This window comes from Triturus cristatus, chromosome 2_2 (genome assembly GCF_964204655.1).
Source record: "Triturus cristatus chromosome 2_2, aTriCri1.1, whole genome shotgun sequence".
NCBI classification, from domain to species: Eukaryota; Metazoa; Chordata; class Amphibia; order Caudata; family Salamandridae; genus Triturus; species Triturus cristatus.
This window is the reverse complement of record NC_140582.1, coordinates 357,328,524-357,355,672: the sequence shown is the minus strand read 5'-3', so window position 1 is coordinate 357,355,672 and position 27,149 is coordinate 357,328,524. Positions and strand designations below refer to the sequence as shown.

The following is a 27,149-nucleotide window of genomic DNA, read 5'->3' as shown; positions in this document are numbered from 1 at the left end:
ATCCCTTTCCTCCAAGAAATTCCTCTTTTCAAATGAAACTCAAACAGATAAACTTTCAGCTCTGGCTGATCCTAACTGGAATAAGTCCCAGTAGACATCATAACATTGTTTCTCATACGCTTGATGGAAAAAGCTAAAAACCTTTTAAAAACCTTGGGTCTCTCCCTGCTGTTAAGTACTGCTCTCACAGCTCTGCTTTTTAGACAGTAGCCTAGACTCTGGAGGGTAATGCCATCCTATAAATGTACTTTTCTAAACTCCAACAAGAGGCCTTAGACAGCTGTGGTGGTCACTGCCTTATACTTCCGTTTTTCCAAATGAGGACTTTCAAAGGCATTCATTTGAAGCTGATGGATGCTGGAAACCTAAATATCGAGTGGCGTCTGTACCACAATCAATAATAAACATTCAACGTGAGGGCTGCCTTCCTCATCTCAGGACTAAGTGTATGAAATCTGCAATTGTGTTATTTTATTGAAATGCAACTACCGGAAGAAAAAGGATTAGTAATAAAGCAAAGAAAACAAGCCATTAGTCAACACAATGAAAATATTACTTAAAGAAAGGGACACAATACGGCACACAAAGCTGTATGATCCCTTGCACACAAAAAACAATGCAGGGATATAGCTTTGCTTTGACCAATCCTGAAGACAGTCACACACACATGTAAAGAGCAATGCTTTCAAAAGGCAATGCCATTACGACTCACTTCAGGACCTTCATTCGAATAAAATTACAAAAGCAAAAAAAGTGAGATAAGAATTTTCTGAAGTTTTCAGGAATGTACAAATAAACAATGGACAACTCGCCACCCTGCAAATATAGAATAATTTATTTGCTGGTAAGACTGGTTTCAGAAGCCACCAGTAGTCACTCAGATGTACACATTCAATCAGCCAACATTTCCTCTTCTCTAACACTGTGCATTCAACGAGTTGTTTTTTTCTTTTTACATCAAAGAAGGATTAATGGTCCTGTGGGTATGCTGGAAAAAAGAAACCATAACAAAATAAGAACATTTACCTTGATCACTTTTCTCCCAGGGAGGGGCTCAGTGCATGTGAGCTTCAATATCACTCCAGTGACAAACTGTGGCCCCATCGGGCTTACCATTTCTTTGTCAGCAGCTACTATGGATATGGGTAGGACAAAACCAAAAATTATATGTACAAATAAGCGAAAAAGTGATTATCACTACTTCACATTAAGTGATAAACTAGCAGGACACCCTCATTCTTCTTTCAAGTAATAAAGAGTTTGGTAAATATGTATGTGTTTAACATTGCACTTACAATGCAGTAGCAAACAACTTTGATGTATATAATGCTTACAAATGCCAAAAAAACATTAATATAATTGAGAGTATATGTGAGTAGTCATCAATACCAAACATTTAAGCTATGTTAATAATAATCGCAGTAACATGAAATGGAACAGCAAAGCTAAAAACCTTCATAATTCAGTACACAATTCGGGACTGCATTATTTAGCATTGTAGAAAAAGTGAAAAAAAAAAGTCACCTTTCCCCACTTTGTCATCAAACACCAAACCCAGTTCTTGCATTTCTTTCTTCTCCCATCCCCAAAATCGTGGAAGGTGATAGACTAGCATATGCTACTTGAGGCGAGACTCACGATACCACAGTCACTATGAAGGACATTTTTCCTTCCTTTGTTTTCCTACTTTCCTTCAGGACTGTTGAGAATCAGATTTTTAAATCTTAATACTGGGATGGAAAACAGCACAGGCAAAACTATTTTTGTAAAGAACTGGAATACTGGACAGTGGGGGAGATATGTCACAATCTCGTACATTGTGACTCGTACATTGTGACTACAGTCCGACCATGCCCAAAAATTCTGATGCATAGAGATTAAGTGGTTTCTAAACAATTTACTTAACTTGTGCAGTGGTGTATTCTTCAACAAACGTGCACATGGTGTGTGCAAATCAGCTGTGCAAACAATATATTTAAGATCAAAACTAAATATGTCAACCACTAGAAAAAAAATGACCAAATGCTTTTCAAAAGCAATTGGGTAAAAATATTTAAAAATCAGTAGACAATAAATGGGTGTAACAATTGTGCACACTTATACAATGGAAATACCATTGTCTTATTCATTAAAGCTAACTATGTTTTTTCCAGCTATATTTAAAACCGTAATGTTTTGCCAAGTTGATCTATGTTGAGGTTGATCAGCCTCGGCACAGCAGCCCCCTTTACACTTTGACTGTCCTTTTGGGGTTGATCAACGTGTCGAGATCAATCCTCTTGCTGGGGTAGATTATAATGATGAGATTGATCACTGTTTCAAACTTCAGAGTTGCCTGCTCGATCTGATATCATGTATATCTTGAGGTCGACTGAGTAGAATCATCCTCTGTGTCTGTAATGTCAGTGTGGCGTGTACACCAGCCTCTGAGGGAGAAGGGAGGATTTCAGCATAATGGATGGGTTGCCTTAGAAACATAGCAAGGATGAGCTCAGTTGTCCCTCATCCATGTCACGATTTATGACTAGATTATGATAAGATCAAATACCTGCCTCTTTCAGTGTCCCTGTTGCACTCCTTTCTGAACTTTATTTGAGGGAGACTCCGCAGACTTTTCTTGAGACAATATTGGGCATCTAAAGGTTTCACTTTTATTCATATTACAATTGTACTCGTTATTCTCCCTAGATAAGGAGGTATTTCTGGGGATAGAAGGAAGGTCAATATTTAGGGAATTTTCTATAAATATCACCCCAGAGTCATTGATATAAGACCTAAGAATTAAAGATTATAGTGAAGTCTGAAAACAATGTGGAAAAAATATAAAGCTGTTCGGTGTGTCTACTGTGATGGTGACTATCAACAGTCTGCCATTATCACCTCGCAAATACCCCGGAACCAAAGCTGGAAAAGGATGCTCTGAGGAAGAGCTTATGTCCTTGTACCGTAAGAGGTTAAGGGAAAGTGATCACATCTAACGCACATCTGAAGGCAGAAAAAACAATTTCTAAAATTATGAACCCAGCATTAAATGGCAGTATAGTACACAGCATGTACACCTTGAACAGAAACATGCTGCATACCATAACTCTCAGATGCAAAGTTTCTAGTGCTCTCACACAGATCTAGGCTCATGAAAGGTGGGATATGATAGAGACGCACTCAAATGAGAATAGAATTTAATTCAGCAAAATATTTAATATTACAGGTGTCTACCGTTTTGCATGTATTTGGCAATAGACTGCAATCACAAAGGCCAATTACATTATCTCATTAATATATGAACTAAACAAATGAATCTAGGAAAGCTACCAACACTGTGTGTTAGACCTGGCATCAATTTTAATTACCTGTTCCATTTTTTATTTCAGGCTTGCATTGTCCAGTAGTCTCAGTTTCCATCTGCCCTGCATTCTCATTTTGTTTCATTTGCGACATTGCTTTCTTTAGGGCAGCCATACTGGCTTTTTGTAACGCCAAATACTCAACTTTAAGATTCATCCATTCCTTCCTGTATGAGAAAGAGAGAAGACAAAATGATGGCTAGTGGGAGAAGAGTTCTTCATAGTACTCAAGGAACAAAGTAAAAAAAAGTCCACTTTTTCTCAAAAGACTAATGCCATTGTCCCAAGCACTCAGGAAGTACTGTGTGGAAATACCACCCATGAAATAGCAGTAAAATGCCTTCTGATATTGCATTGGGAAAGGATCACCGATAGAGCCAGAATTTCACAAGTCTATCATAGCCTGCAGTATAGAAGTTTGCCCGCGCAATTGCTGCACATCTTTCCTCATTTCAACCTCTTTTCTCTGTGCAAATAAAAAAAAAAGTTGCAGGTATGCTGAATTACCGAAAAGCTAAAAGCATCTTGATCAGGCACAAACACTGTCTTCACCTAGCCCAGCAATTGCTCGATAGTCAGAAAAGGCACCAATCAAGGGTAACCACAGGAAATGGCAAAAACGCAGCACACACGAGTATGGTTGCTGCCAGTAAAGAGATTTTAAAGGAGACACTGTTTTCAGGACAGCCTTAGGTTTAAAGTTTCTGATAACTCAGTACTTTATTTATAGGACTACTCCTTTAATTACAATTAAGCAATGTACAATCAACGCTTTCGTAAAAGATTATTCAAACTAGGAAATAAAAATAAAATTCACTTATATTTACTATTACATTGTTTCACATTGCAATTTTAACTTTTTCACAAAGCTAAGAGCCAAGATTATAAAAAATTGCTTTTTCTCAAACAGTGAAACATCTTTGTTTGCAAACTGTTTATTCTATGCGATATATTCTATGCCAACTTGGTAAGGACTAATTTACTTCTATAAACAGTCCGCACAAAAATATTTACATTAAAGAAAATAGACAGTAGATACTGAATACATTTGATTAATTTCTGATTACTCTATTATATAAATATTAAGATGTAGCGGAGGTAGAAAAATAATTTGTAACATTAATAAATCATCTTTTCTATTCCCGTACATTTTTTCCCAGGTATAGGCCAAAGTGACACGATTCAAAAACATAAATCACAGTTCTAACGTTCCTTTTAGTTTACAGGAAGGAGGAGGAAAGAAACTGGAATTTGTAACCGCAACTATTAGCTGCTGTTCATGTTTAATTTTTGACTTAAGGTAAAGACAGAACAAAACAAATAACTGATTTCAGTATTTTAATCATGTTAGCGGAAACAGGGATCTTTAATGGGACCACAGCAAACAGGTCAATTCTAGGCACCTGATAACAGGTTAATAAGGGTAGACAACATTTAGACTGAGTTTTACAGGATTCTCTACATGATAATCTCATTAGATGCAGATCACTGGGGTACTTTCTGCTTGCGTAGTCTCTTATTTTTCCTTACACCGTCTTCAAACAGAAATGATTTGGTGGGCTCACTCCCTGCTGCATTACGAAATTTACCAATGCACAGAACTACATCGTACTGGGGTAATTTTAAGAATTGGCATACATACACAATTTCCAAATCGCTTTGACTGGCAAATCAAACAGTTTGCAAATCCAAGTTAAAGTTTGTGTGCAAATGGCTTTTTAACTCCAACACATCTAGTCAGATGAGAAAATGAACATGCAAAGCAAGTAACGGAACTATTATTGACCACATGGGTGTTTGGTTGGTTCTAATAAGATAAATCTTCAGTTGCAGGGGCGATATAAACAGGAGCCATGGGATGTTCTTGAGGACAATGGAAGGGTATAGATCAGTAGTAATCAACAGTGCGGCCCTCCTGACCTTTTAATGAGGCCCCCAGGTCAACGTCAGCACTGGGCTGCTGTTTACTCAACTTAACACCAACATAAAAAATATGCAACAAAAAAAAAGTTCAAGCACTTACAATTTAGTTAAAGATAAACAGGAAACAACTAGGGTGTCTTGCAGCGCTTAACTTTATGAATACTATCATGTTTAAAGACATTGTGCAACAAATGTGCAAAAGTACAGATAAACTCTCCAAATTCAAAAAGTGCATTTCATTAACATGCAGAACCGCTATACTTTAGTACATCAGATTATATAAGTGCACTGAGAAGTATTTAAAAATAAAAGTTTTCAAACATTGATTTAGAAACATGAATACTTCCACCCACCCTGACAACAATGATAATAGATAATAGAGGCAAGTTAGTTGTTATGTGCACCCTTTGGGTGTTCTCGGTTGCTAATATACATTGACATTATAGTCTATTAAATTAAAACACGACAAGGTTTCATACGGTGCACATGTTAAAGTCGTGTATTTCAAGGTCCTCTTACATGTGATAATGAAGTAAAAGGAGGAAATTGAGTCACTAGATGTACATGCTTTGCTTCATCTACACCCACCTTTACCCTTGCTCCGGACCGCTATCCTGCTGGCATCAATGCGGCCCATGGCCACACCACAGACCAAACTTTTTGGCCCCAGGGAAAATGTTCGCGAGTAGCCATGGTCTAGATTTTCACAACCAGACAGTAGATAACTGGACTTCCTCCAGACTCTTTATTCAAACATTAAGCTGGAGTATGACATTTTACATCACAGATTAGGTGTTTTGGATACTCAGAAAGTGCAACAAATGGAAAGACATATTCAAGTTAGCAGTTCACTTACTTTGGAAGCACTCGTAAGGGAATAACTTCTTCCCCCATCTTGTGCCTTTCCTTGTGTTTCTTCTTACGTTTCCTTTTAACTTTGGACATCGTTGTATCTTTCTTGTCCGTGCCATCTTTTTCCTCCTCAGTAGAAACTTCTACAACGGAGCATGATGCATTGTTAGGTGTGCAGTGATTAATACCAGGAACAACATGTCTACAAAACTTTCTACATAAGAAATAGTGTTTAAAATTATACTCCGGTCACTGTTCTTTAAAATAGATAAACTGTAAATTGAGGTGAAAGCACTCATGAAAGAATGGAAAAGCTGTGCACTGCTGCCATATGCTTGTTCCGTCCTGCCCTACACACTCTCCTTCTTTCCTTGATATTGTGGAAAGCTGTAAACTCAATCCCAGAGCCCCCTCCAAGAAATAGGTTGGTGAGGGCTTCCTTTTGTCCACAAGAAAGTTTACCCCTGCAAATACAAAACTTCCCTTAACCTTATCTTTCTGCATTGCTGGGTAGCATCTAGTGTAAGTGGCCTCGTTTAGAACTGTGTGTGAAACTAATACACATCACACCTTGGCCAGTCCAAACTGTCTGTCTGGGACACTATGCTTTAGATGCTAGGAAGTACGAGAGGAGAAAGGGCGATTCACCTCACTAAGATTGGCTGATGTGCTCGAAACTGAAAAAGGCTGCACTCTGATTAGTTTAAGCTTCTCACAACCACTACTAAAGTGGCACTAAACTGGACTGCTGGGCCCAGAGACCTGTACAACATTTGACACACAGGGGAACTGTGTACTCAGGCAACAGCAAAATGTATTATCATGAAACAAACATGTAAATTTGCAGTTCTCCTGCTCTGGTTTGGGGCAAGGGTTGATTCTTGTAAGACACCTTGCTGCTGTGGCAAGTGAAGAGAAAAAAGGTTGACCAGTCCAACAGGAGAGGAGATGGATTTCCTTTGTAAGGAGAGGGACAGTCCGGATTCAGGAAAGACCCTCAAGCCCCTGCAAGTTTAAAGCACCTGAATAGAAGATGCTTCAAGAAAGCGAGACTGACAATCCCCCATTGTAAGAGTCCAAAAGGGAGCCACTCAGGTTTAGCGGTGTCAATGTGCTGTGTGTACCCTGGAGGTCCAGTGCAGCCCCAGATTTGAGTGGCATTGGATGCCGAGACGGAAGACTAGCAGACTGTGAAGCCCGCAGAGACGACTGTTCGGAGTTGCTAAGGAGGCTGACTAAATAGAGCCGGTAAGCCTGCTCAGCAGACACGGACTATCGAGGCCGGCACTGAGGGAGTGCTGGGCCAACCTAAGCTACGCGTGCTTGGAACGAGATGTCGGCGTCTGGGCCGTTACTGGTCCCAAACCTGAAAAAGCTTGATATTTCTGGACGTGTGGCAGCTGGCCCCCCTCTGGTTGTACTCCGTCTGGCCGGCTCTGAGCTCTGCAGTACTGAAGACCGCGGAAAGTCCAGGCTCCTGGGGTGAAGTGACCCTGCATGGGGTACGTAGGCTGGAAATGACGGCTCACATGCCTGAGACTTCTGACACACGAGGCAAGGTTTATACATAAGAGGTCTCATCGACAGTGACTGGAGGGCCCTGTGGGCTCCAGGGACACACGACGGAGGGGGCCATAGAGGAACAGGCCTAGCTGAGACGAATAAGGCATTCACCAGCAGGCGGTCAGCTGCTCATGCCAACTCCCCATTGTGAAGACAGGGGAGAGCAGGTGGGTCGACGAGACAGGCATGATACCCAGCGGGCCCCTGGAGACCTGGCTTTCTAATGGCTAAATACAAGACACGGACTGGAGGGAAGCAGGACACACTGGGCAAGTTCACCCAGGCTGGGAGCACCGTTAACACTGCTGCACAGCCCACTGCGAGCAGCCTAAATGCCGATCCCACAGGGAGTGCAGCCGCAGACATAGCAGCAATCCTGGCAGACATTGCTCAATCTAGAGAAACCGTGGAGACCCGTATTGGAGGTGAAGGAGAAGACAAAACCCTGCTCAAGCAGAACTTGCAACAGGTAGCGGACAGAGCCATGGAGGCTGAGTGCAGGGTGTCTGAACTGGGAGACAAGTTGAAGACACTGCAGCAATCCCTCAACAAGATGGTGGCCACAAGCAGGGAACTTGTACTCAGAGTGGAGGATGCTAAAGGGAGGGCAAGCAGAAACAATCTGCACTTTGAGGGCTTCCCGGAGGGATGTGAAGACCCCTCTCCTAGAACGATGGCTGTAGGACCTACTGCTGCCCAGTGAATTATCCTCCTGTTTCAACACTGAATGGGCACATAGAGCACTGGTTTGCCACCGACCACCTGGTGCCCCCGGTGCCCAATGATCACAAAACTGCCCAAGATGCCATTCAATAGTGGGCCTGCACTCAAAAGACTTGGTATTTGATGCTCACAGGATTATGATATTCCCAGACTACACGTGCCTGGTTCAGCAGCAAAGGAAATCTTTAGTGGAAGCTAAACGGAAACTCAGGACTATGGCCATTTGATATATGCTTCTCTATAATGTCAAACTTAGTGATTTTTCAAGGTCATGCATTCTTCTTCAAAACACCGGAGGAGGTTTGGGAGTGGGTGTTCACTGCTCCACCTCCAACCTTGCACAAATGTCAGACACCAATCCAGACCCAGGAAACTGAAGAGGTTAGCCCCTGGGGGCACTGCAGGAGCTTCCTGATACAGAAGGAGAAGGAAAAGACCAGCAGATCTGAGGCTCGCAGGAGGTGCTCTGGTCCTGATACACGGACCAGGTTGAGACATGCTCAAGCAAGAATTAGTTAATGCCAGCTGCAACCCAAAACTGCAGAATGAAGGTCCCAGAAGTATAGAGTTATAGACACTTCACGGTACGCTGGAATCCATCACTCAGACACATGTGGGGGGGGACCCTTCATCAACGGACTCCCCACCACCATCACGTAACTTTCTTTTTTCTCTTACAGGTTTAGGGGGGGAAGTTGGGGAGTTCAATGTACGGTGAGGCTTTGTTGATGCTGGCATGCATGTAGCCAGTTTAACCCTCAGACTGAGACATGACAGATGCTTCATGCTATGGTAGCTAGCAAACCCAGAACACCGACGTTATTTTGTTGCCTCTACAGACTCCCCCTTCCGAACCAATTCTAACTCTGTGACACCCTTCTTTCATTTGGGAGGCGTTCAAGGCTGTGAGATGGACTAAGCCACGCCCTATTTACAACACTAAGTTAGCATAACCAAGATCATAGTTAACAAGCAAGCTTGTTGTTTCTGCTGCGCTGCACACGACACTGTTATGTGTTATTCATTTTGTAAAATGCTGACTCGTCTTTGCCCTACAGAATAACAAACGGTTGTTATACATTCTTAACCGTGAAATGTGCCCTTGGTCTGTACATTATGCAAAGAACGCGTCTGGGTCACTAGAAGGTACAGAGTGTTGTGTTTAGATTGATCGTAGACACTTGTTAGACATATCATGCATACAGCTGCCAATGTTTGAAGGACGAGCGTCTTTATTATTGCAGAACAGTTTGGTTTTACATTCATTCGAACAAGAAGAGCTGATTGATGTATGCTGTGAGAGCTGATCCTTTGATGTGATTCTACTAAGCTGATCTATACGGTATGGGGTCCCCCCTGTTAGCCTAAGAGACCTTCTAATAATAATAATGTATTAGATTATAGTGAAAGGAGTGTGGCCATATACCACTGTCATTAATAGTATGATTGCTCCTTTCATTATATATGGTATTGTAATAATGCTCATGATTCTCATCTGTATTGTTAGTCTGCTAGTGTTAGCCAAAGTACTGCATCTTAGGACGCGAGGTTTATAAAATAAACTCTTTAAACTTTACAGTGTCTGTATTATTCCGTTGTGGACTAATAAATAAGTACGAACAGGTATTTCAGATTCCCACCACTCCTGAGAAATATCTAAGTCGCTTGTTCTGGTTTGTCTATACATTGGGACCACCTAGCTAGATCTAGGTTAACGAATGAGATACTAAGCTAGTCGGATAAGGGGTTCTGGGTTCTGAATTCAAATATTGAAAACATCCAATACAAGACAGCAGGAGAATAGTGCTAATTGGATCCGGTTAATATTTGCAGATATTTCAATCATAGATTTGAGGCTATGATGTCCTTCATCTGCAATAAAAAAAATCCACCTCTTGGAGAAGTTGTGGATTTCTTTTGGAGAAAAGAGTACCAAGCAAGAGGTGCTCCTCATATTCATATGCTGTTGTGGATCAAGGATGCCCCAAAATTTGGAACAGATTCTGATGATGCAGTTTTATCTTTCATTGAAGAATATGCAACATGTGCTATACCTAAAAGCACAGAAGAAAAAAACTTAAAAGAGCAAGTTTTACGTTTCCAAAGACATCGGTGTGGAAAATACTGTTGACGAAAGTACAAGAGTAAAGATAAATTTTACACAAAATGTCGATTTGGATTTCCACGACCTGTTCTTTCAAAAGGAAGAGTAAACAGTTTTATGTCAGCTGTGCGACATACTATTACAAGAAAATCGCCTAAGAATACCTACAACCTAAGAAGAAAAGAAGAGTCAAAATATATAAATGACTACAACCCAGTCATTTTATCCATGTGGAATGCTAACATGGATATACAGTATGTAGCTGACAATTCTATTGCTGTTGCTCGGTATGTCACATCTTACATCACTAAATCTGAGAAAACGGAATTGAAAGAAATGTGGGAAGAGATTTCTCACGAGAAGACTGTCAGTAAAAAGCTATACAGTTTCAGTTTAAAGATGTTATCGCATCGAGAAATTGGATCCTACGAATGCTCAGATAGGTTATCATCTGCAAGTCTGTACTCCAAATCCAGAAGAATAATTTGGGTAAGTTTAGGCCTTGCAGGAATGAGAAATCGGGTACTGAAATCTATTCGAGAAATTTAATATTTAGCAGAGTACGAACCTGAAAGTACAGACATTTTAAGAACAAACATGTTGGACACATATTACCCAAAGAGAAGTCATCATCTTGAGAACTTGTGTCTCTATGAAGTGCTGCAGAACTACATTTATAAACGGAATGTCACAGAAGACATCAACAATGGAAAATATAAAGTCACTGGTGAGGAAGGATGTTTGGTAAAACAAACAAAAGGAAGTTTGATTAATCACCGGAAGCTGAGTTGTGACACTACTGACAAAAAGGAATTTTACTACTTGGCACTTTTACAGCTGTTTAAACCATGGCGTTCAGAGGACGAACTACTTGGGAGATTTTCAGAGCTATGAAGATTCCTTTAATGCTTGCAAAGATAGCATAGAATGCAGTACTTTCTCAACTTATGTTCAAATGTTAAATGAAGAAATTGAAGTAGCTAGAGACAGTTCTCAAGACAGTCAAAGTTCTGGGACGTTCAGTCAAGATCCTCTAGGACAACCAATCGTAGAAAATGAAGCTGCAATAGCCATGACTGAAGTCGAAACAGCTATGAATCAAGCTCAGGAAGATTTAATAAACTTACCAAATATGGAACAACAACTGAATGATGAACAACAACAAATTTATGAGGAAGTCAGAAAAAAAATTGATCACGGATTACTACATGAAAATAAAGAGTGCTCATGCACAACGTTTCAACCAATCAGAATGTATGTGAGTGGACAAGCCGGAACTGGAAAAAGTTTCTTGATTAAGGTAATTAGAAGCTACCTACAGCAAAAAACAGATTCAACTTTGTCTTGTGTTGTTACTGCTCCAACTGAGTTAGCAGCATATAACATAAAAGGAATTACCCTCCATCGTTTGCTAATGTTACCAGTAGAGCACGAGAACAAAATACAATACCACAAGCTAACAGGAGAAGCATGTTTTGAAGTTGCAAGAGTATTGAAAAAAATGAAAGTTCTCATCATCGATGAGGTAAGCATGGTATCAAACTTAATGCTTGCCTTTGTGCATTTAAGAATGCAGCAAATTCTTAAGACAAACTATGACGTGCTATTTGGAGGAAAACATGTTATAGTTTTTGGGGATCTTCTGCAGCTTACTCCAGTTAAAGGACAACCAGTATTTCAAACCCTTACACATGAAGATACGAAAAAGTCATTAGGAAGTATAGGTAATGTGAATATTTGGACATACTTTGAATATAAAGAACTCATTACCAATATGCGGCAAGCCAATGATGAGGATTATGCAAGTATTCTCAAAGATATCAGAATTGGACTACTCACAGAACATGGCAGAAAATCTTTACAGAGTCGATTGCTATGTAATGTGTTTCCAACAGAACAAATAGTTCCAGAGAAAATATACAAGAACATTGCTGGAAAAAATACTGTAATCTGCTTAATGCCAACACTACATGAATGCTCTATATTCAATCAAGAACTTTTGAAATTGGAAAATGAAGAGATTGTCAAACTGGAAGCTGTGGATAAAATACAACATGAAGGAATAACTATTATATTGACAAACAAATTGACAAGTAAATTGGATTCACTAGAGAAAAACATCTCGAAAAAAGCTGGTTTAGAAAAGAATCTTTATGTATGTATGAACTGTCGTGTAATTTTAAGACGTAATTTGGATGTAGAGAAAGGTTTAGTGAACGGAGCAATGGGTAAAGTTGTGGGTTTTGTTAATTACCAGAAAAAAGTTGGAATTGAATTTTTAAAAATAAAATTTGATCAGATTGAAGAGGTTAAAGACATTTGTCGTTGTTCAGTTTGTTTCTTGCTTGTGAAAGACTTATATGTATGTAGGAAGCAGTTTCCGTTTTCTCTAGCATATGCAGTAACTATTCACAAATCTCAAGGATTAACTGTAGATAGTGCATTTGTAAACATTGGATCTACTGTGTTTAAAGAAGGTATGGCATATGTTGCTTTGTCACACGTGAAAAAAATATCTGGTTTATTCATGATAGACTTTGATGACTCAAAAGTTAGTGCTGATGCAAATTGTGTAAAGGAGTATAATAGATTAAGAAGAAGCTATGCTCCTCATTTAGGTCAGTATCCTGTGTTTGAAAAACGTGTTGTTTGTCGGAAAAGGAGAATTGAGAATATCTGTAATGAGGATGTACAGAAGAGAAAACAAAAAGAGAGTGATGTGACTGCAAGCAAAAAGAAAAGGACAGTGTTGAAGAGGTTGTTGGTTGTCATTTTGAAAATAGCTCTGGTGTCAACTGCTACGCAAATGTAGTGCTCAATGTTGTATTTTATCTTCAAATTTTGCAAGAGCAGATAATACTAAATCATGAAAAAAGATTCTGTTCTCTGCTGAGTCTCCTTTATGAGAAGCTGAGTAATGATAAAACTAAAATAGAAAGTGCTTCTGATGTTAGAAATCTTTTAGATGAATGTTCTGGATGTACACAGTTTACACAAGATGTCCAGCAAGATGCACAGGAATTCTTGATGTATATGCTTATGGTACTGGAAGATGAAGGGGTAGAAATCGAAAATATATTAGGTGTCTCATATAAATGGGAACATTGTTGTGAAAACTGTATGAACACATGCAGCAGTAATGTTGATTCTGAAAGGTTCATCTATTTAACATTACCAGAGAGTAAAACAGTGACTTTTAGTAAATTAGTTAAAGATGCTAATCACAACATGGAATGTTCTCAATGTAAATCAGACATGTTATCAACGTTATTTTTACATAAATATGGACAGTATATAATTTTAATGATGCAACGTTGTAGAGCAGATGGAACTAAAATGGAAACTTTACTAAAGAAGTTTGTAGGAAATCAATTATCAAAATCAGGTAAAACTTTTGTTGCAGTTGCAATTATTTTTCATGATGGACCTTCTATAACTTCTGGTCATTACACAGTTTATCTTAAATGTGAAAAAGGATGGACACTGAGTAATGATTCTCAATTGATTTTCAAGCAACGTTTGCCTTATGATTTACCAAATTGTTACTTAATTTTTCTAAAACCAAAATTTTAGATACAAATTCCAGCATCTGAAGAAACCATTATTTCAATTTTATAGGAGTAACATTGGATATTTCACTTACAAAGGATTTTAAAATTACCATTTGGCCTCAAGGAAAGGTAAATGGTGATTAGGTCACGTGATAAGGTCCGGTGACAAAGAATGCAGGTGACTTTTGGTGCATTTACCTTCTTTTGGCTTCCTCTGACTCTGTCTCACAAGAGTATCCTGTTCACTCTGAGAAGATGGCTGCTGCTCTGCCATTGTATCTCAAAAACAGATTAGCTCCTTCTCCTAGTGAATCAGAAGTAATAATGAGGGGAGTGGGTGTGGTGTTGGAAGAATCTGGAACTGAAACTACTTTCAACCAATGAAAAGTGTTGTTTCTTGATCACATGACTTGCCATGAGGGGAGTGGGTGTGGTGTTGGAAGAATATAAAACTGAAACTAGAATGAACCAATGAAATGTGTTTTTAATCACATGACTTGAGGTGCGCGCTCGGCGGAGCAAGTACGCGCGCATGCGCGTAGTGTTACGCGCGTACGTAGCGCGCATACAACGCACGCGCGCATGCGCAATACGCGCGTTCGTAGCGCGCATACAAAGTACGCGCGCATGCGCGTACGAATTACGCGCGTACGTTGCGCGCGTAAGAAGCACGCGCGCATGCGCGAACGTACTACGCGTGCATGCACAAACTCAGCGCGCGTAGTACGTGCGCTTGCGCGAACGTATCGCGCAGAGCACGCACGACGTACGCATGCGTACGTGGACAACGTACGCATACATACGTTATCTACGTACGCATGCGTACTTAGTGCATGCACCGAGCGCGCACTATGACGTACGCATGCGTAAGTAGATAACGTATGCATGCGTACACGAAAAACGTACGCATGCGTACTTAGTGCACGCACCGAGCGCGCACTATGACGTACGTATGCGTACGTAGGTAACGTACGCATGCATACACAAAAAACGTACGCATGTGTACTTGGTGCGCGCACGGTAAAACACACACAAAAAAGAATTAAAATAGATGTAAGTTAATAGAAGATATTAACTATGCTGTTCAACTTTATCCAAATTCAAAAAAAAGCTGAGCCATTCCAAATTAAAGGATACAGATAATCTATAAATATATACATAGGTAACTTGTTGTAAAAGAAATATATATAAAAAAATAATAAAAAATTCAAAAATTAGCATTTAAAAAACCTTTGAAATTCACTGAAAAAACCATAGGTTTCACACACGTTATAGTTAGGAATTAGCATTTAAAAAACCTCGAAAATTCACTGAAAAAACCATAGGTTTCACACATGTTATAGTTAGCTGGACATTTCACTCGTAAAAAACCAATGAAATTCCCCCGTTATAGTTAGTTCAGTTAACTATAACTCGCGCGCCCGCAATCCACTGCTGATGACGTCACATATTACATCACTCATGACATGGTCAGTGACATCACTGATGACATCTCAAATGACATCACTGATGACATCACTGATGACATCACTGATGACGTCATCCATGTGATAAATTACCGCATCTTCTCACACCCTAATATAACCTTTGATACACCGAATCAAAATTTAAGAGTTCCATTCTCAAAACCATACATACTGGAATACCAATAACTACATACCCACTTATTAACTCTTAAGTCTACATACACCTCCACTCATTCACCTGTACAGTCACTCATACTTACAGTCACAACATACAAAACTATCATATGCATTTATATACCTATATAGACACTCACACACTACCAATCATCCATAGAGGTACTCTCACACCTAGTCAGTCATGCAAATAATCACACTCCCATTTACTCACCTATGCGGTTATACACACTCAAGTTCACTTACTCATAAAAATAGTACCACATTCTTACGCTCTTATAGAATCATTGATAGAAGCACACAGTCATCCATACAGTCACTCTCACAATCACACACTCTCACATCTACCCACTTATATACTCTTACACACATATATACTGCCTTTCACATATGTAGTTAGTCACAAATGTACCACTGAGATATACATTCAATCCCTAACACACCCAGACATACACTCACTCAACCATACAGTCCATCACAGATGCACTTTTAAAACCATGCACCCATAGAATCACCCACTCACACATCTATGCATAAAGTCACACACACCCTACCCGCACAAACACTCAGGAACCCATACAATCAATAACTCATATAGACACTTATATAGGTATTCACAAAACCATGCCGCCACTTATACACCAACATACAGACACATACAAACATTTACACAGTTTAGTCACTAGTCTGCAGTAAGATACATTTAATGACTCACTTATAGAGTCAGTTACGCACCACAGAAAATCATCCATTTACACACTTGTACACCAACTCATTCTTCAACAGGCCTTTCCCTATATATATTAAACATATTAAAATTGATCAGAAATACATACTCAATGGATGATGTCATCAGTGATGTCATCAGTGATGTCATTTGAGATGTCATGAGTGATGTCACTGACCATGTCATGAGTGATGTAATATGTGACGTCATCAGCAGTGGATTGCGGGCGCGCGAGTTATAGTTAGCTGAACTAACTATAACGGGGGAATTTCATTGGTTTTTTACGAGTGAAATGTCCAGCTAACTATAACGTGTGAAACCTATGGTTTTTTCAGTGAATTTTCAAGGTTTTTTAATGCTAATTCCTAACTATAACATGTGTGAAACCTATGGTTTTTTCAGTGAATATATATATATATATACACACACACACACACACACACACACACACACACACACATACATACACATATATATATTACCTACTGGCGGTCGCCAGTAGGTAGTTATAGTTAGGACCACGTTTCCATAGGAAAACCTCAACATTCTATTTTGAATAACTTTGGCGCCGGTCGACGAATCCTCGCGAATTTCTCAAAATAGGTGGGGCGCTACGCTCCGCTCCTACCCTGAAAGTCTCGGGGGGATCCGTCAAGCGGGGGCTGAGATAAAAGGGGGGTCCCAAAACGCGTTTTTGCCATGCATTTTTCCATATATTATATATATACACACACATATATATACATATGTGTATATATATAAATCTGTGCCGTCTGCTTCTGAACAATATTTGTTGAATATTGATTTTGTTCCCAATCAATAATTCTTATTGACTATAGAGCCTTTTCTTTGGTTTAACTACATTTGCACTTGACACTTTAATTCACTAGGAACAACAAATCTTTTTATATACATTTAGGCTTTTAGAAACATCTCAGGACATTTCTTAGTATTTAACTCATGTTTTTAATATCGACAGTTAGCTTCACTTACAACAGCATTATTTTGCACAAGCAGATCCACATTCAGGTGGTGATTTGCACATCCTAAATAAATTTGCACTAATGAAAGCTCAGTTTGCACTTGCGTATTTTGCACAATATATAATGTGACATTATTTTATACATTATAAAATATGTTCATAAATTGCATATATATTTGTATTCAAACATATCATGGCAATTATCAAAATACAATTACATCATTATTAGTTGTTTACAGCGCAATATTGCACATGCATACTTTGCACATTCAAAGTTATTTAAATTATTCATTGTATATTAATTTATCTCTGTTGTTTAATAAGTTTCGTGGGGAAACATTGTTTATTTGTGATGCTAAATATTGTCATGTAATAAGATAACGCATTGGTATTTACACCAATGATTTGAAAACGCGTGAAAAGTTAAAAATAACCAGAAAAGAGAAAAGAGAAAGAAAAAAAAGCCTATATGTATAGTATGTTGTCACTTTCTATTATCACATGGTGCAAACGTAAAAAAACACTAAGAAAGAAAAAAAGAAAGAGTGTATATATATCTGAATTGTACCGCCATTTCACTATGTGATCAAGGGCACAGGATGCCGAAACGCGTCGTGAGGAACAGTAGGCGATGGTATAAGAAAATAAATCACCTGTGATTGACAAGCTCTCGTGTGGGACGTTGCATTTCTTGTTCGCCGTTCGGAGGTACAGGAAGGTGTGTGATATATATATATATATATATATATATATATACATACACAGAAATACATGTACACACGTCTACCTTAAATAGATTTACAATGCATGGTAATGATATGTGTTGTAAAAGAACCCCAAAATGGATGTGTTGTTAATGCATGAATGGTAAAAGCTATGTAGTAATGTCATTGCGTGGTAATTGCTGTGTTGTAAAGGTGGTTCCCCCTTGTACTGTAGTCCTTCACATCTTTTTTTTTGTTAAACATTTTATTGTACTTAATAAAATAAAACAATACAGAAAGTAGCTTGGTACATTAGGTAGTGCATTTGTCGTATTAGTCCACTGCAGGTCTATTACACAGGTAAAGCAATGTCACAAAGTGTCGTAATTTACATATTGGGATGTTGCAAAAGAAAACTTCCGGAACGTCTATCCCGGCCACTGTTATGTCCCCTTATTGGACCTATCGGGTTAATCGCTCAGTTCAGGATCAGTCTGGTGCTGGAGGGGCACAGATGTTGCCACGAAATGAATTTCACCTACCCCATACCCGTTCCCACTTTTTGGGACACCCTCTGTGTATAAAAACTGCTTTTTCAGCCACCATTGAGCTATCCATGTCTTGACACCATCGTCTCTGCTGGGGGGCTGCCGGTACACCCCAGTGTTGTGCAATATTGCGTTTTGCCCACAGGATCCCCAGAGTTGCCCAGTCTTGTGCTGCGTGATTTAGGTAAGTTGGTTCCCATATATTGAGGAGGCATCGTTTTGGTTCGGGTGGAACCGGAAAACCACACACCAGCGTAATTGTGTCCATCACCTCCTCCCAGTAGAGTGTTATATGTGGGCATTCCCAGAATGTATGGTAGAATGTGCCCCTTGCCCCACAGCCCCGCAGACAGAGAGGTGTTGCAGCTCGACCGATTTTGTGGAGCATAGCCCTAGTGTAGTATGTCCTGTGTAAGACCTTCAGTTGCACCAACCGTATCCGGGACCGGATCACCACCTCCTTCGGGGACGCTAGTGCTTCCTGCCAGTCCTGTTCATCTATGTCTCCAAGGTCTGCCCGCCATTTGTCCCGCAGGGCTAGTGTGGGGTCTTTTTGATTAATAATAAGTTTATGATAGGTGAGGGAAATGGCCCTCTTAGTGAGTTGGTCTGTAAGGAGACGGTCCTCAAGTGGGGACGATTCGGGAAGAGCCGTGCCTCTAGGTATTGCCCTTGTAAGTGCATGCTTAATTTGTGTGTAACGGAATAATTCTGTGTCTGCCATTTGATAGGTCGTCTGTAGTTGAGCAAAAGCCACTACTTCTCCCTTTTTCCACAGGTCCCCAACTCTAGAGATACCAATCAAGTCCCATTGCGCAAACCCCTTGCTGTTGCGGAGTGTACCAAGTTTTGGTGTATCCCACAAAGGTGTGAGTTGTGTCATGACTCCCTCTCATCAGAGCGCTCGTTGCGCTATGAACCATGTGCGTATTGTGTGTGCGGTGGGACCCACCCATGCGTCTTTTTTGTTCATGTGATAAAGCGCCCCCAGAGGTCCCCCAGTCCCAAGAGCATGCCGGTCGAGCCGGAGAGCTGGCTCGTCCCGAGGGGCATGAAGCCATTGGATTACTATAATAAGTTGTGAGGCCCAGTAGTACTGTCGTATAATAGGCAAGGCTATTCCTCCATCGTACCAGCTCCTAGTAAGTTTGGACAGAGCTATGCGGGGGGTGGGGGGGTTCCACCCCAGAGGAGCAGTCCCACCTCCGCCTTGATTGCCTTAAAATAGGATTACTATAATAAGTTGTGAGGCCCAGTAGTACTGTCGTATACTAGGCAAGGCTATTCCTCCATCGTACCAGCTCCTAGTAAGTTTGGACAGAGCTATGCGGGGGGGGGGGGCTTCCACCCCAGAGGAGCAGTCCCACCTCCGCCTTGATTGCCTTAAAATAGGAATCAGGGACCGGGTGGGTGTATTTTGCAGGGCGTATAGGAGTCTCGGGAGAGCCATGATTTTGAATAGGGCTGAACGGCCCAGGAACCCCCGTGATACGGACGTTGTTGCTTCTTGACCTGCCTTCTTGGTCGTCTAGTTTGGCTGCCATCATGCAGTTCTGTTCTTCCAGGTGATGGACCTGTCGCTGGAGGCTGGCCGTATCCTTGGTCAGGGTTCGCCGTTCTGGTTTCGACTTCCATCATTCTGGAGGTAATCTTTTGGAAGTCTGCCCTGAGGAACGATACATCTGAGGAAATGGACCCCACCGTAGTCTGGACGTTCGTTAGTGCGGACAGGATGTCCAGTAATGTGACTTCTGGCTGGCGCCCACATCCGCAGGCGTCCGCTGAGTTGTCGCTTCCATCGCATCCTTTGAGAAGGCATATTTGTCAAGCTTTGCTTGCTGGGTCGCCCGATGGCCCCGGCCCCCCATTAGGCCCCGGTCGCGGGGTTGCGGTTCTTGCGCAGTACTCACCGCCAACTGCCACGGGTCTACGTGTCACCCTGCGGCCTGTCGGGTTTCCTGCCTAAGTGTGGGACGCTACTGGCCAAGACTGGTTTCAGGCCCTTCTAGCCCGGTAGAATAAAATCTGTGGCCTATAGCACCTTGTTAAATGCCGTCGTTCGACGTGCCGACCGGGGAAGGGGGGGGGAAGGGGGGGAAAGGAGAGGTGTTACGGTCCCTCCTACTGTCCGGAGGCACCCAGGGGGAGTCAGCTGTCTTGTGTTGACACCTGTGCAGTATGTGGGCACTTCCTCAACCGGGAGCACCACCAGGGCGCCGGGTGTTCCTGCGCCACAATTTGTGCCCTCTCAGTGCATTCAGGCAGGGCGGGGTTCTTTAATATTGAAGAGAGCACATTGATCTGTACCACTAGACCCCTGGGTCCTCAGCTGGGTCTCCCAATATCCCACACTCTTCCTCCAGCCTTCATGATCAGCCGTCACACCAAAGGGATGGGAGGAGGGCCCGGCCCTCTAGGGCTGCTGTCGCTCCTCACCCGCCTGCCTCCGTACTTGATATCTTCTCCGGGGGGTGGGGGGACTTCGCGCCAGTGATATTTTGCCAGGCCTTCGATCGGGCCGCCGAGACCCTGTGGGCTCTTCCGCGCAGGGGGCTGCCGATGTCTTCCCGGCAGCGAGCAATGAGCGCGACCGGGACGTACACGATGTCCCAGGCCGCCTCACCGCCGGTGCGCTTCACAACGGTGTACACGGTCACAATTACGCTGCAGCGCACCATCTCCCAGGGGCAGCCTCCTCAGTGCCATGGCTCCCCAGCGCCTCTCCCCGCCTCCCTGTCACGGCACCAGTCCAAGCGGGCCGCGGGTCTTCTATTCACGCGGGACCCGGCTCCGCTTACGGCCGCAGGCCTCGCGTCTTCACTTGCCCTTATAGTGATGATGCCACCTCAGCTCCGCCTCAGACTCGACCTGGAAGCTGCCGCTGCAGTCTGATGCTCATATCAGTGCTGGGGGGAAATATTGAGACAGGATAAGTGCACGGATTAGTGGGAGATGTGGTCGCGCTGGCCAGAGCTCAGCTAGGTTGCGGCCATTACGCCCGGCTGCAAGCCACGCCCCAGTCCTTCACATTTTAAACGCACATTTCTACAGAGATTCTGCGCTGGTGCAGAAATGCTTTAAATATGAGGAGAAAATTGCAATGCCTGAGAACACTTTTTCCTCATGTTTTCCCCATTTTTACCGCACTACGGCCAAGTATCAATAAGGCTGTTGGGGTTATATACTGGCACAAGATGGTGTTAAGCTTGCTGTTTGTATTATCTATAAACCTAAGCACAATCCTTTGAAGACATCACACAGGCTGGGCATTTGCATTATTGAGTGCGATTAACATTGTCATGCATTATCAGAGTGCATAATCCCCTTCTACACTAAAAGCTTCAACTGCTTGACTTTGCTGCCCCTGAAGAGACCAATGATTAATGCTGATCCAATCACAGTGAAATTAATTGGTGATCTAGACATAATGGTGGTATACATAGTATTCAGACAGGATTCTAAACACAGTAAGGACCAACTGCCCAGGACCGAGAAAATTATCTCACAGTAACTCATAAACATGCTCCCATTAGGGAATCCAGTTATTTTTAGACTCTTTGTACACTGCAAAATTTGTCTCATTGTGGTACGCTGAACGAATCAGGAAGAGACAGAGGTTGCAGTAGTTTGCTCCAGCACTAGATTCTAAATTCCTATACATATACTATCCTAAGCACACTTTTCTCAAACACCAAAAAAGTCTTTGATTTATGTCAACTTACAGGGATAGGCATGGGTATTTGATCTTCAACTCATGTTTGAAGCACTCCTGGCTTCTCAAATTGTAAGGAATATGCTACTTACCAGTATGCATCTGTTCTTGGCATGTAGAGCTGCAGAGTTGTACACTTAGCATAGATCGCCATCTGGTGTTGGGCCCGGATGTTTGCAGTTTGTTTTTCTTCTTGGACAGTCTTTGGAAGTCACGAGTTTGGTGACTCCTCCTTCGGTCCGTACTGCGCATGGGCTTCGGCTCCATCCTCAGATTGTTTTTCGCCAACAGGGAAATGATGGAGCTTAGTAATCACAGTTAGAAACCCATGTGTGTTGTATTTAAATAAGATGTACTGGAACGGATACAGGTAGCCGGGGAGGCGGGTGGGCGTGTACAACTCTGCAGCTCTACATGCCAAGAACAGATGCATACTGGTAAGTAGCATATTCCGTTCGAGGCATATGAGCTGCAGATTGTACACTTAGCATAGATTATATAGCAGTACCCAACCTTAGCGGCGACCACCGGTATCCGTTGCAGTGGTTTGAAATAGTGTCTTTAGTACAGCCTGGCCCACTCTAGCTTGCTGCTTGGAATGCACATCTACACAGTAATGTTTTGTGAAGGTGTGCGGTGTAGACCATGTGGCTGCTTTGCAGATGTCATCTAAGGGTATATTCCCTAGAAAGGCCATAGAAGCCCCTAACTTTCTTGTAGAATGGGCTTTAGGCGGAACAGATAATGTTCTTTTTGCCTTTTGATAGCAAATCTGTATGCATTTTACAATCCACTTAGCTATCCCTGATTTAGAAATGGGGTTGCCTTTATGTGGTGGAGAGAAGGAGACGAACAATTGTTTAGTCTTCCTGAAGGGTTGCGTTCTTTGTATGTAGTATAGCAAGGCCCTTTTTACATCGAGTGTGTGTAAGGCCCTTTCTGCAACAGATTGAGGTTGCGAGAAGAAGACAGGTAATTCCACCGATTGACTGAGATGGAAGGGGGAAATGACCTTGGGCAGGAACTTCGGATTTGTGCGAAGTATGACCTTGCTGTGATGTATTTGTATGAAGGGTTCCTGTATAGTGAACGCTTGTATTTCACCAACCCTTCTAAGGGAAGTGATAGCTACGAGAAAAGCTGTTTTCCAGGTGAGAAACTGTAGCTCGCATTTATGCATTGGTTCGAAGGGCAGACCCATTAGTCGTGTAAGAACTAAATTTAGATTCCATACAGGGGAAGGTGGTGCCCTGGGAGGAATTACTCGTTTAAGGCCTTCCATGAAGGCTTTAATAGCGGGCACTCTGAAGAGTGATAAATGCTGTCTGTTTTGTAGATAAGCAGCGATCGCTGCTAGGTGTAGGCGTATGGATGAATATGCCAGGTTACACCTGTGAAGATGGAGCAGATAGCATATGATGTGCTGTATGGATGCATCTAAAGGGTTGATTGTATTGTTACGGCAGTAAATTACAAATCTTTTCCACTTTGCGGCATAGCACGCTCTAGTGGTAGGACGTCTGGCTTCCATGATGATGTTCATGCAATCAGGGGGAAGGTTAAGGTATCCGAATTCTAAGATTTCAGAAGCCAGATCGCCAGGTTGAGCTGAGCTGGGTCCGGGTGCCTGATTTCTCCATGGTTCTGGGTTAGGAGGCATGGGGATAGGTGCAGTTTTTGATGTGGTACCACTGACAGTTGTAGTAGCGTGGTGTACCACGGCTGCCTGGCCCACGTCGGAGCTACTAGAATGAGTGTGAGGGAGTGTTGTTGTAGCTTCCTTACCACTAATGGAATTAGTGGGAGAGGTGGAAAGGCGTATGCAAATCTGCCTGACCAGTTCATCCATATCGCATTGCCCTTGGACAATGGGTGTGGGTATCTGGCGGCGAAGCTTGGGCATTTTTTGTTTTCGTGGGTGGCGAAGAGGTCTATCTGAGGATACCCCCACTGTTGGAAGAATGGCTGAAGAACTTGTGGATGCAGTTCCCATTCGTGTAGTTGTTGCGTTTGTCTGCTGAGCAGATCTGCCATGGTGTTTTGTACGCCTGGAACGTGTTGTGCCAGGAGAAAGATGTTTTGGGGAATTGCCCATCTCCATATGCTCTGGGCTAAGCGGGAGAGCTGGGGAGAGTGTGTCCCCCCCTGTTTTTGGATATAATACATTGCAGTCATGTTGTCTGTGCGAATGAGGACTGCTTTGCCCGAAATCTGTTTTTGGAAAGATTTTAGGGCTAGAAAGATCGCCAAGAGCTCCAGATGGTTGATGTGGAGCGATTTTTGCTGTGGCGTCCATAGACCTTGCATTGTGAGGTGTAGGAGGTGCGCTCCCCAGCCGGAGAGCGATGCGTCCGCTGTTAGAATCACCTGAGGAACCGGGTCCAGGAACGGCCGCCCTTTGGAAAGGTTTGTGGTGTTCCACCACTGCAGAGAGTGATGTGTGCGGCCGTCCACCAACACCAGATCCGTCAGCTGACCCTGGGCCTGGTTCCACTGTTGTGCTGGGCACTCTTGAAGTGGACGCATGTGGAGTCTTGCATGGGGCACTATAAAGATGCAAGACGCCATCATTCCTATGAGCTTCATGAACACTCTTGCTGGAAGAGAGTGTTGGGGAAGGAATGTTTTGCGTAAGGCTTGAATGCTTGTGGTTCTGGCTGAGTTTGGATAGGCAATACCTTTGGAGGTGTCTATAGTGGCCCCGAGATATTGCTTTGTGTGAGATGGTATGAGGTGGGACTCTTGGTAGTTCACCGTGAAGCCTAGCTGGTGGAGCAGTTGGATGGTGCTGTTTGTATGCTGCACGCATTGGTGGTAGGACGCGGCTTTTATCAGCCAGACGTCTAAGTAAGGGAAGACGTGAATGTGTTGACGTCTGAGGTGTGCTGCTACTACCGCTAGGCATTTGGTAAACACCCGTGGTGCGGTGGTGACCCCGAAGGGGAGAACCGTGAATTGGTAATGTTGCCCGTCCACCACGAACCTGAGGTATTTCCTGTGAGAGGGGTGTATTGGAATGTGAAAGTATGCGTCTTTCAGATCCAAGGTTGTGAGAAAGTCTCCCTGACAGAGGAGCGGGAGGACTTGTTGTAGGGTGACCATATGGAAATGGTCTGAATGTATGTAGGCATTTAGAGGCCGGAGGTCCAGAATGGGCCTGAGGGTCCCGTCTTTCTTTGGTATTAAGAAATATAGGGAGTAAACTCCTAGATTTTGCTGATTGATGGGGACCTGCTCTATAGCGTGTTTTTGGAGGAGGGAGAGTACCTCCTGTTTGAGCAGTGTGGAATGTTCTTGAGACATTGGACGGTGCCTTGGTGGGATATTGGGTGGGGTAGATGTTAGCTCGAGACAGTACCCTGACCGAATGATTTGGGTCACCCATTTGTCCGATGTTATGGACTCCCATGCGTGGATAAAGTTTTGTAGTCTGCCCACGACCGGAGTGGAATGGTCTGGGGGGAGCGGAGGGAAGTCATTGTGTGGGCGGGGTGGCAGAACGGGTGGTGTTAGTTTTGCCCCTGCCCTTATTGTTGTTGCCTCTGTAACCACCCCTTTGGTTGCCCTTTGAAAAGGTATTTTGAGGAGGGGATTTGTAGGAGGTAGAGGTGCTATCGGTGGAGAAGCCTCTGGCTGTGCCACGAAAGGAGGAGCGTCGAAAGGAACGTTTAGAGGCTTGTGTTTGGAGTGCCCCCATAGACTTTGCTGTGTCTGTGTCCTTTTTCAGCTTTTCCAACGCTTCGTCTACCTTGGGCCCAAAGAGAGTTTGTTGGTCAAAGGGGTGATTGAGTATGGACGCCTGGACTTCAGGCTTAAACCCTGAGATCCTGAGCCAGGCATGGCGACGAAGCAGGACACTGGTATTTATGGCTCTAGAAGCAGTGTCGGCTGCATCGAGGGCACACTTAATGGAGGTGTTTGTAATTAGTTTACCCTCCTGTATTAGCTCATGAGCCCTACGCTTGTGTTTCTCGGGAAGGTGCTGCATAAGAGCCTCAAGTTCGTCGTAGTGTGCTCTGTCATAGCGCGCAAGTAGCGCTTGTGTGTTTGCAATGCGCCACATGTTTGCAGCTTGAGAGGCGGTGCGCTTGCCAGACGCGTCTAGGAGTTTGGATTCCTTGTCTGGCGGTGGGGCTTCTCCTGAGGACTGGGAGTTAGCCCGCTTTCTAGCTGTAGAGACAACTAGGGAATCTAAGGGAGCAGGGCCCTTAATGTATGCAGGGTCTGTGGGTGCCGCCTTGTACTTTTTCTCTATTCTAGGGTTTAGTACCCTGGCCCTGACAGGGTCTTTGAACACCTCTGCGGCATGCTTGGTGACACCCTTAAGCATGGGTAAAATAGAAGTGGATTTGTCCTGTATGTCAAATGTATCCAGTAAGAAGTCGTCTTCCACTGGTTCAGTGTGCATGTCCACCCCATGGTAGTGTGCTGCTCTCTGCACTAAATGATGGAACCCTAAGGAGTCCTCTGGAGGAGACGGCCTGGATGGGTATAGGTCTTCCTGAGGTATATCGGGTACATCAGGGTTATTGTAATCCTCCCATGGGTCTGGGGTCCCCGGTGGAGTGGGATCCATTGGGGCGTCCGCCGGGTAATTGTCCGGGTCCCCGTCATCCGGATCTGGGGACGGGGTCGGAGAGTAATGAGGTAAAGGTGGCGGAGACCTGGGAGGGGGTGGAGGAGGTGGAGGAGGTAGGGGAGGCGGTAGTGGGGAGGGCACTCTGAGGGGAGAAGTAGCAGAGTCCTTCCGTTTGGGCGGTGGAGGAGGAGCCGGAG

At 42.9% G+C, this 27,149-nt stretch overlaps 1 protein-coding gene across 2 annotated transcripts in view; it reads right to left on the bottom strand.

The window, feature by feature from the left end:
• Positions 1-27,149, bottom strand: part of LARP7 (La ribonucleoprotein 7, transcriptional regulator) — a 126,182-nt gene that overhangs the window by 37,598 nt on the left and 61,435 nt on the right. The window contains exons 8-10 of one of the 2 annotated variants that reach the window (XM_085641437.1): positions 6,124-6,262; positions 3,351-3,511; positions 1,027-1,133 (exon numbers count right to left, since the gene is read on the bottom strand). In XM_085641437.1, coding sequence (XP_085497563.1) covers positions 1,027-1,133; positions 3,351-3,511; positions 6,124-6,262 — 407 coding nt within the window. The remainder of the gene's footprint in view (positions 1-1,026; positions 1,134-3,350; positions 3,512-6,123; positions 6,263-27,149) is intronic. The other variant, XM_085641438.1, reaches the window with a different exon arrangement.